The 11332-nt window shown below is 39.3% G+C and overlaps 1 protein-coding gene across 1 annotated transcript in view; it reads left to right on the plus strand.

The window, feature by feature from the left end:
* Positions 1 to 7019, plus strand: part of QRSL1 (glutaminyl-tRNA amidotransferase subunit QRSL1) — a 23197-nt gene extending 16178 nt beyond the window's left edge. Inside the window, exons 9-11 of the mRNA XM_070733284.1 lie at positions 827 to 944; positions 3048 to 3253; positions 6676 to 7019. Coding sequence (XP_070589385.1) covers positions 827 to 944; positions 3048 to 3253; positions 6676 to 6887 — 536 coding nt within the window. The 3' untranslated portion in view covers positions 6888 to 7019. The remainder of the gene's footprint in view (positions 1 to 826; positions 945 to 3047; positions 3254 to 6675) is intronic.
* The last annotated feature ends 4313 nt before the right edge of the window (positions 7020 to 11332 follow it).

Raw genomic sequence — 11332 nt, forward strand, 5'->3', positions numbered from 1 at the left:
GGAGAGAAAGAGAGAGGGAGAGAGGGGGGAGAGAAAGAGAGAAAGAGAGGTAGAGGGAGAAAGAGAGAGGGAAAGAGGGGGGAGAGAAAGAGATAGCAAGAGAGGGAGAGAGAGAGGGAGAGAGGGGGGAGAGAAAGAGAGAGAAAGAGATATCAAGAGAGGGAGAGAGAGAAAGAGAGAGGGAGAGAGGGGGGAAGAGAAAGAAAGAGATAGCAAGAGAGGGAGAGGGAGAAAGAGAGAGGGAGAGGGGGGAGAGAAAGAGATAGCAAGAGATGGCAAGAGAGGGAGAGAGGGGGGAGAGAAAGAGATAGCAAGAGAGGGAGAGAGAGGGGGAAGGATGGTGAGGGAAAGACATAGAGGGAGGGAAGAAGGGAGAGAGAAGGAGGGCAAAAAAGAGAGGAAGGAAGGGAGAAACAAAGAGATGGAGAGAGAGGGGGAAAGAAAGAGGAAGGGAGAGAGAGAGAGAGAAAGAGGGAGAGAGAGAGAAATAGAGCGAAAGGGAGGAAGAGAGAGATTTTTTTTGTCCAAACTTTTTTTTAGCCCCCCCCCCCCCCCCCCCCGCTCAATGTTCCCCAGGATTTTCTAAATGTGAATAATGTGCCGCGGCTCAAAAAAGGTTGGGAAACACTGGTTTAGTCGACGGGACCCGGAGAAGGCCAACTCTGTGGGACCTAACCCGTCGCTGGGATTCGTGCGGCAGAAATGAAATATGATGGGGTTTAGCAACAATAAGCCTTCGTTAGCCTTTTTTTGCTGAATGGGATCGTTTAATCAGCTTTGAATTTTTGGAATGTATTTGTTAACTGCTGGTTGCTTCTTCTCTTAGGCCATCGCAGCAATGCTGAACAATCTACAGAAGCTTTGATTGCATCCACACGCCGAGAAGGTTTTAATGACGTTGTAAGGGGAAGAATTCTATCGGGGAACTACTTCTTGCTAAAACAGTTAAGTTTCGCAGTAAGTTTAAGGCTCAAAGTTACAAAACTGACGTTTTATTTGTTGTTCGATTAAAGGAGAAATTACACATGGGTACCAGATTTTTTTTCATCTTGCCAAATCAGTATTATCATTATTACTGGTTTGGCTTTAGAAGTAAGAGATGGCAGTCCTCAATTTCCAATCACAATTGAGTCCAGAATTTCCGTGGCTAAACATGACAGTTGTTAAGGAAGTTTTGTCCCATTTTTACAACCTTGGTTGTTGTTAAGTGAATCACTGTGGTCATTAAGTGAATCTGGCTTCCTCCATCAACTTTGCTTGTCAGAAGCTGGCCGGGAAGGTTACCGATGGTGATCTCAAGACCCCTGGACCTGGTGCAACTGTCCAAAATGCATGCCAGTTGCCAAACCTCTTAATTTTGATCCACTGGGGAATAATTTGTAACCCGATTTCTGTTGAGTTTGACTTTTGACTTTTTTTAGAGTTAGCTAGGCATGCTGGTTTCAAAACTGTAGTTAGTTTTCTTCTACCACGTCAAGTTTTTTCTCTACACCTTATATATATAATATAGTTAATTAGGCAACATGAGCATCAAATTGCATTTTTTACATAGCCATCTTGCTAACTTCCCGGAAAATCTTGGTGCAGTCAGTGATGAGCAGGGTGATCAAGTCCACCAAGTTTTGAAGGTCATGGAGGCATGTATCAAGGTAGATGGGATGTACATATGATGGCTGACTATTGTTGGAGCATCAAACAAGAATGTCCACAGATTAAACACTCCAGAAAAAGCTATAAGCAATTTTTTAATCTTAATATGTATAATTACCGTTTGATAAAAAAACACAACTATTTGTATGAACACAATTTAACTCGCAGTAACTATAATAGCCTTGTATGAATAAAATTATTCTTTGTAAACAGTATATTTGGTAAGTTTTTACTTTCCTTTCCTTTATATGCACAATTTGTACGACTTTTGAGGATATCCTGTAGCTTAAAAAGTTGACATGATAGACAAAAACTGTGGTTATTTTTGGATCCAGAGGCCAAAGGTTAGTTGAAAACAAATCACAGATTTAAGACAACGAAATTGCTGTTCCCCATTGTTATGTAACCATGGCAATGCTACAATAAGTGTTAAAAACTACGATGGGTCGCTTTTATCACTGCCATTGTAACTTTGGATGGTCAATAAACAAAGGGTTGTAAATCAAGGACTACCTGTATTTTAAAATTCTGCATAATCCAGTAGATCAAGAATTTATTTTATTGGTTAGGGGAAATTCCCAATATATGCAAAGGCAGACATGCTTACTAAATCCTACCATTGCAGCCTCATTAAGATGACTAAATAAAAGGAAACTTTTATTTTATATTCAGAACGTTATTTTATATCTTTAAATCCGGGGCACGTATAGCTCCTAATCCCCAAATTTTACCCATTCTTTAATAAAGAACTTGAAGCCCCCACCCTAGATGTTACTAAATTAAAATTCTGAGAGAGATGGGTAGTTAAAGAACATAAATAGATAAACTTTCAGCATCATTAATAAGTAGATGCAGTAGTGATCATTACTGGTACTGACGTTCATGTTCATTCATGTATGAGGCTTAGTGGCATTAATGCCAGGTGTTTAGAAATGGCCCGATAATAAGTTCAAGAGTTCCAGATCTGGGGGCATAGTCCCAATAGTTAGAACAGTGAGTTTAGGGAACTGCAATATGAAAGTAACTAGAGTCCACCAGTATAGAGAAGGTCCAGGAGAAAAAGGCTGTTAGATATCTGGAAAGATACAGAATACTGTATATGGCAGCATAGCTGAAAGACACATGTTAAGGTACAGAACTATATATCAAGGTGTAGTAAAACGTTACTTACCTCTGTAGCTGATGCATCGTTGAATTGTGAGTTCTTGTTACAGTATTTTATGTCTATCTTTAGGAATAAACTTCACTTTTCAGACATTAAAAGAAATGCTGTCCTATTGACAGGTTGAGGCTAGTATCACAATATGTTTTGACTCATGATTTATTTATTTTTTAGTAATAGCTTTACCCTGATTCAATTTTTGGCTTCTTCCTGGACTTCATCCCTTTCCCTCTAGGAATTACGAGAATTATTTCATCAAAGCTCAGAAAGTGAGAAGACTCATAGCCAATGATTTTGCAAAACTCTTCCGTTCTGGTGTGGATATACTGCTGACCCCAACTACTTTAAATCAGGCTATACTGTATCAAGAATTCATCAAGGAAGACAACAGGACTCGCAGCACCCAGGATGATATCCTCACTCAGGCTGCCAACATGGCCGGTAAAAAAAAAGTGAAAGTTTTTGTTGTAGACACTCTTCGTTTTGTGGATTAGAACCAGGCAGCAATTGTTTTATTCAAAACATAAAAGCTTCCAACCTTCAGGAAAATCTGATCCTTTACAAAACTTATTCATTGTAGACTTTTATTTATTTATTTATTTATTTATTTATTTATTTGTTTGTTTGTTTATTTATTTATTTATTTATTTATTTATTTAAAATAGCTGTGCATATAAATCCAAGAAAGGCAGGCAGGCAGAAAGAAAGAAAGAAAGAAAGAAAGAAAGACAGACAGACAGACAGACAGAAAGAAAGAAAGAAAGAAAGAAAGAAAGAAAGAAAGAAAGAAAGAAAGAAAGAAAGAAAGAAAGTAGCCACCCATCTTCTAGTCAGTTCTGGGCATCTCCTAATGAAAAGTTAAAATAACAACACCCACCCACCCCCAATTAAGACTGAAAAACTAAATACATTAAAAGGTTAAATACAACAAAGACCAGGAGCCAAGTCAGACTTCTAATGGACAGTCAGATGTGATTAATTTTGGCTGATACTGAAATTTCCAATTGTAGCTATTCAAAGTATTGCCAATCCACACCCTGTCCAAGTTTGCATAAACTAGATCAGCTGAACATTTTCAAAATTAGGCTTGATTTTCTGGGGTTTTTTCAGATAATCTTGATCAGAGAAAACAATAATCCAAAACAACAGGGAGGAAATATGTAGATGTTTATGCCATGAGGAGTTTTGGAGGTATATGTAATTGTAACAAGAAAAACTACTGAAGTTTGGTTACACCAGTATGCTGCCAAAGCTCAATCAATTATGTCTTTGAGTATATTTGTATGTAATTTTCTAAATTAGCAAGTATGAGCAAATATGTGGTTGCTGGATTTGCTCATTTAGCAAGGGAATAATATGTTGGGATGAAACCCACATGAAAAACCCAAACATTTTAAAGTGATTTTTCATATTAGTTTGTCCAAGCAGGAGTTAGTGGATAATGAGTGAGAAATTAAATTCAGTATACTTGTGACTCTAATCCGACACTGTAATGATGAATAGTTAGAAAGAATATTTGAACCTTAGAATGATGAAATATTACTCGTGCCCTAGTAAAGGACAATTTGCATCAATCATCCATATATCATATTTTTCTGATTATAAAACGCACCTTTTTCCTCCCTAACAAAGGCTGAAAAATTGGGTGTGTCTTATACTCTGTAGCTTTTTCATTCTTGCTCCATCTGAAAAAGGCTTTTTCAGCCCTAAGGCGGTGCGAATGATCTGCCTGGCTTGCAGCATTTATTTTTATTCCTATTCCCTCCAAAGCAGTTTTTCTTGCCCTAAGTCTTTGCAGGCTTGTTTTCATTCCTACTCCCTCTGAAAAAGGCCTTTTTAACTCTAACCAGGGGATAAAATAATGTGCTGAAGCTGAACAGACTAGGGATACCAGCCATATGAATACCTGGTAGGTAGATTTTTTCCCTATTTTCCTCCCCCAAAAGTAAGGTGCGTCTTATACTCCGAAAAATACAGTATATTGTAAGGGGATTAAATAATTATATTATCTGATTATAAGTAGTTATTATCAATACTTATAAAAGTCTCAAAATGGGTGAGCAGTGTGGTCGGGCGGTAGGAAAAGCAAGTAGGATGCTTGGCTGCATAGCTAGAGGTATAACAAGCAGGAAGAGGGAGATTGTGATCCCCTTATATAGAGCGCTGGTGAGACCACATTTGGAGTACTGTGTTCAGTTCTGGAGACCTCACCTACAAAAAGATATTGACAAAATTGAACGGGTCCAGAGACAGGCTGCAAGAATGGTGGAAGGTCTTAAGCATAAAACGTACAGTGGAACCCCGACATAAGAGCTGCTCTACTTAAGAGCAACTCGAGATAAGAGCTGGGAGGGGAGAGATATTTTTGTTCTACTTACAAGCCCAAATTCGAGATACAAGCGCCAAGGAGCTGTCTCCTGAAGCCAAACGCTAACTTCCGCGTTCGGCTTCAGGAGACAGCTGCGAAGCGGCGCGCGTGTTTTAAAAGGTTGCAGCCGGCCTGGGGGGCTCGGGGGGGGGGGTGCTTGCAGCTTTCTTTCTTGCTCTTTTTCTTTCTCTCTTTTACCTTCCCTTCCTCTATTTCTTCTTTTCTTTCTCCTTCCCACCTTCTTCCCTCCCTCCCTCCCTTCACTCATTCCTCTCTTACTCTCCCCTTTCATAAGTTTCCTTGCTTCCTTCCTCTGTTCCTGTCCCTTCCCCCTTTCTTTCTTTCTTGCTTTCTTTCTTGCTCTTTTTCTTTCTCTCTTTTACCTTCCCTTCCTCTATTTCTTCTTTTCTTTCTCCTTCCCACCTTCTTCCCTCCCTCCCTCCCTTCACTCATTCCTCTCTTACTCTCCCCTTTCATAAGTTTCCTTGCTTCCTTCCTCTGTTCCTGTCCCTTCCCTCTTTCCTTCCTTCCTTCCCACCCTCCGTCCATTCATTCACCCATTCCTCTCTTGATCGCTTAAAGCCGGTCCCTGGTGCAAAAAGGGTTGGGGACCTCTGTCCTACAGGATTGGGTGGCAGAGAAGTTGAACATATGTAAATTTAAAAGTTTAAGAAAGTTTACAAGTTAAGTGAAAGAAACTTCATTATTCATTTATATGTACATGTACATTTCTTCATTAAAAACATGTCTTTCTGCATAATTTAGACTAACTTTGTGAGTTTTTTGAGGGCTGGAACCAATTAAAATTATTTACATTAATTCCTATGGGGAAAAGTCGTTCGAGATAAGAGCTGCTCGACTTAAGAGCCCAGGTCCGGAACGAATTAAACTCGTATCTCGAGGTACCACTGTATCAGGAAAGACTTAATGAACTCAATCTGTATAGTCTGGAGGACAAAAGGAAAACGGGGGACATGATCGAAACATTTAAATATGTTAAAGGGTTAAATAAGGTTCAGGAGGGAAGTGTTTTTAATAGGAAAGTGAACACAAGAACAAGGGGACACAATCTGAAGTTAGTTGGGGAAATGATCAAAGGCAACATGAGAAAATATTATTTTACTGAAAGAGTAGTAGATCCTTGGAACAAACTTCCAGCAAACATGGTTGGTAAATCCACAATAACTGAATTTAAACATGCCTGGGATAAACATATATCCATTGTAAGATAAAATACAGGAAATAGTATAAGGGCAGACTAGATGGACCATGAGGTCTTTTTCTGCCGTCAGTGTTCTATGTTTCTATGAAATGTTTTAAGAAGAAATAAAGGTTGGTGGGGTTTTTTTTAATCTTAATTAAATACAGCTTGAAAAACTACAATACTAAATTAAATATTTGTTTTCAAGATGTTTTTGCTTTAGTTTTTCTGTCGTACTGTATGTTCCTTATCAGACAATGCAGAGAAAGAAAGAAATGTTTGTTTATCTTTCAGGATTGCCAGCTGTGAGTGTTCCTTCTGCCCTCTCTGGAAAAGGCTTACCGATCGGGTTGCAATTTATTGGCCGTGCTTTTCATGAGCTGCAGCTTCTCACCGTAGCCAGGTGGTTTGAAACACAAGTGCAATTCCCTGCCTTAGACCTAGAAGGGACATTGGAGCCTCTTGATACCACATCTCACCAGGAGAAGTCAGCATTTTTTTCATGAATGGTGATAGGACACTTTATTATTTATACAATAAAAAAAGATTTAGAAAAGTACAAATCTCTGTGTATCAAAGCTTTCAATGTACTTTAGAAATGAAACACTTTTTATTAAAGATTAAAATACAGAGTTAAATTATCCAGGTTATTTATTGAGCAATCACACTGTTTTCAAGTTTATAATTTATAGTTTCTAAAGCACTGTTAAATAAAAGATTAGATTAGATTAGATTATATTAGATTAGATTTATTGGATTTATATGCCGCCCCTCTCCATAGACTCGGGGCGGCTCACAACAATGGTAAACAAAACATAGTAACAAATCTAATATTTCGCAATCTAAATTACACTTTTAAGTTAAAAAATCCAAAAGAGCCCCAATATATAAAAAACAAGCACACAATCGAATCATACACAAACTACATGGGCAAGGGGGAGATGTTTCAATTCCCCATGCCTGACGGCAGAGGTGGGTTTTAAGGAGTTTCCGAAAGGCAAGGAGGGTGGGGGCAGTTCTAATCTCTGGGGGGAGCTGGTTCCAGAGGGTCGGAGCCACCACAGAGAAGGCTCTTCCCCTGGGTCCCGTCAGACGACATTGTTTAGGTTAGCTGATTTTTACAATACAGTAGTTAAGTTTCACAGATGATTGTTAATGTGAGTGAAAAGAGTTGTTTATTATTCCAAAGTGCTAGGCATATGGGCATCGTATATGGACATATTCAAAACTCTGATAAAGCAAGCAAGGTTTAAAGAGAAATATGAGTATGAATATCAGATCAGCCTCAGTGTTCCCTGACTATTCATCTTTTTGATTGAATTTCAAGTAAACTGGCTGTCTTGCAGACTTTTTTGATGAAGGGAAGAAGTTTGCCTCCATGTTCTTCAATTCATTTTGGTATCTTCCACTTTATTTTGTAGCCTGAGTACTAGAAAAGTACATAAATGTAAAGACAGCAATTTAGTCAAATTGGTTGCAGGTTTAAAGTAGCTTTGTTTATATTTATTTCTTAATTTTAAATGAAGACTCCAAAAGCACACACACACAAATGAATTGCTTCCTAAATCAATTTTGCCCTTCCGACATGGATTCTGTTCCCTAATCTGATTTAGCTTTTTAAATTGTATTTGTCAGCCTTGGCCTAATATAATATAACCATTATTATCCTAGGGATCTGCAAAACATATTTCTTCTTCAAATAAGTAATTAATCTGCAAGCTTAATTCTGCACATGGACAGAACAACCAATTCGAACGTATTGAAACTATTTTACTTCCTTGTTGAAAATGAACTGTTTTTACCACTAATCTCAATGCAGAAAGGACAAGTAACATTTTTACAATACACAAATAAGGAAAGCTTTATATTTTCAGAATTTGAACAGAAAAACCCCTCGACCATTGCACTGTGCCTATATTCCCAGGGTGCCATTCCTTGGGTTGGGGGGGGGGGGTGTTAAGCAGCAGTCTCAATTAATCTCCAACTCAGCTGCTGCTTCAGCAAAAAAAAAATTGCAAGAATAGCATTGAGTTTCGCAAGGAGTTGTGGGCCTGGTGATCCCCACTGGTGATATTTCAACCGAGAAGGGAAGATAATTTCAAACCTTTCTGGCTGATATCTGTTCCCAAAGGGATACTAGAAAAAATAATAATTACTATAGCAGCCATCGGACAAATTGAACATCCTGATCTTTTTCTTAGCCCTTCTACCATAGACTTGTGCCTTCAGATGAGTCTTAGGAAAATCAAAAGGAAGGTGCTGAAACCCAGGAGATAACTTGCATCCAGGAAAGTGTGTAATAAATTCCTGGGATGAAATCCAGCAGGTTCGGACAGGATCTGGAGAACCGGTAGTGGAAATTTTAAGAAGTTTGGAGAATGGGCAAATACCACCTTTGCCTGGCCCCAAAGTGGGGTGCAAATGGAGATTTTGCAGTATCCTTCCCCTGCCAGGCCCAGCCAAGCCACACCATGCCCACCAACCCACCACTAGTAGCCAATTCGCAGAACCAGTAATGAAAAAAATTGGATTTCACCACTGATTAATTCCCTATTTGAATCATCTACTAATTAACAAAGGAGTTAACTAATTACCTCATTGAATAAAGAACATAGTAGAGTGGTACCTCTACTTAAGAACTTAATTCGTTCCATGACCAGGTTCTTAAGTTTGTAAGTAGAAGCAATTTTTCCCATAGGAATCAATGTAAAAGCAAATAATGCATGCAAACCCACTAGGAAAGAAATAAAAGCTCGGAATTTGGGTGGGAGGAGGAGGAGGAGGAAGAAGAGGAGGATAGTCACTGCCAAAGGAAAAAGATGTGAGGGGAATAAAATAAATCCAAAACTTTAAGGCTTAAAAAAAAAAGAGGGACTCTGAGGCGGCGAGGAGGAGCACGTGCCTCCCATACACCCAGCACGAGGCTGCCTCCCATACACTGTGCCAGAGAGAGAAACCCAGGCGGACAAGAGGGGGAAACCTCCGTTCTCACCAAAAGGTGGCTCCTGCTGCTGCTACCTCCTTCCTCTTCCTTCCCATGCTGAAGGGCTCCCCTCTTCTCTTGCTCGCTTGCTTTGTAGCCGGCGCCTTTCCTTAACTGTGGTAACGCCTCGGTTAGGCTGAAGTCGAGTTGATTTGGCCAGGGTGAAGCGCCCCCTTTCCCTTTCTTCTCCCAGGCGCTCCAGGAGGCAACAAAATGCTTTGTTCGCTTTGGACTGCCGAAGACTCCTTAAGCACCACCAAAAGGCTCCTCTTGGTCCAGAAAATCCAGAAAATCCCAAGGTGGCCGGGATTAAAGGGGGAATGGTAGGAAACTCGCTGGGCCTTCCTGTCGCTCTCAAATTTCCTGAGAAATTTTTCCAGGCTCAGGTTCTTAAGTAAAAAATGGTTCTTAAGAAGAGACAAAAAAATCCTGAATACTCGGTTCTGATCTAGAAAAGTTCTTAAATAGAGGTGTTCTTAAGTAGAGGTACCACTGTACTTATTGCCGAGAAGAGGATAAGAGAGAGAGAACTTTGAGATTTTGGTTGGTTGCTGGTAGGAAGGTCCTCTTTTATCTCTCTGGCCCTCTCTGTAAAGAAGAAATCAAAACTAGGGCACTAACAATTAACTACCCTACCATATATTAATTAGATGAGTCCACATAATAGAATGGGTCCTGAAATGGGGCTGATGCTTCTCAAACCCCTTCTGCTGCTGCAGATAGAAAGATGGTTGATAAATCCATCTACTGGTAGCTATGTTTTGTTCTACAGGGTTCACCCCAGTACAGAATAAACTTTTTCACCTGTAAAATTTCTCTTTGTAGGCCGATTTTGCTGTATTCCATTTTGGAGAAAGGGATTTAAAATATTAAATATCGTGTATATAAAAAAATCAAATGTAAATATATTTTATAGAAAAAAGCCCATAAATATGACTTGGGAGGTATATATCTTCTGTAGTGTATGAAGTCTCACAAGTGAACACAAGAACAAGGGGACACAAACTGAAGTTAGTTGGGGGAAAGATCAAAAGCAACATGAGAAAATATTATTTTACTGAAAGAGTAGTAGATCCTTGGAACAAACTTCCAGTAGATGTGGTTGGTAAATCCACAGTAACTGAATTTAAACATGCCTGGGATAAACATATATCCATCCTAAGATAAAATACAGGAAATAGTATAAGGGCAGACTAGATGGACCACAAGGTCTTTTTCTGCCGTCAGTCTTCTATGTTTCTATGTTTCTATGTCTCCAGGACAAATAGGCAAAAATCATTGAACTTTCTGTAAATGGATTTCTGAAGTGCCAAACAACACCCACTTCAACTTATCTGTTTTCATGGTTACATCCTTTGGGTGCTTCCTTTTAGCTGGATTCACAAATTAAAGCATAGGTTGTTTTATCACATAAAAGTAGGATACACACAACACACCAAGCCCAACAAAAACTGTGTCTTTCAGAACATTATTAGTTTGAAATGTACAAAGGGAGTATATACAAAGGTCTCCGGGCGCAATTCAAGGTGTTGGTCATTACCTTTAAAGCCCTACTTGGCTTAGGGCCAGACTATCTTTGAGATTGTCTTCTACCACATAGCTTCCAGCAACTGATAAGGGTCCACAGAGTTGGTCTTCTACTGGTCCCATCAGCTAAACAGTGTTGACTAGTGGGCCCATGGGGGAGGGCCTTCTCTGTGGTGGCTCCGTATCTTTGGAACCAGCTATCTCCTGAGATCCAGACTACCCCCACCCTACTGACCCGCCTGGAAAGCTGTAAAGACCTAGTTTTTTCCGGCAGGCTTGCGGCCATTGATCTGATGGCATACCATTGGAATCTGTCCATTAATGACATGCATGGTTTTAACTGTTTTTAATTGTTGGCTTTAAATTGTTTTAGATTGTTTTTTAAGGGGTTTTAATATCACATTGTATGTTTTACTTTTTTTTTGGTTGTGAGCTATGCAG

This window comes from Erythrolamprus reginae, chromosome 1, assembly GCF_031021105.1.
Source record: "Erythrolamprus reginae isolate rEryReg1 chromosome 1, rEryReg1.hap1, whole genome shotgun sequence".
Lineage (NCBI taxonomy): Eukaryota > Metazoa > Chordata > Lepidosauria > Squamata > Dipsadidae > Erythrolamprus > Erythrolamprus reginae.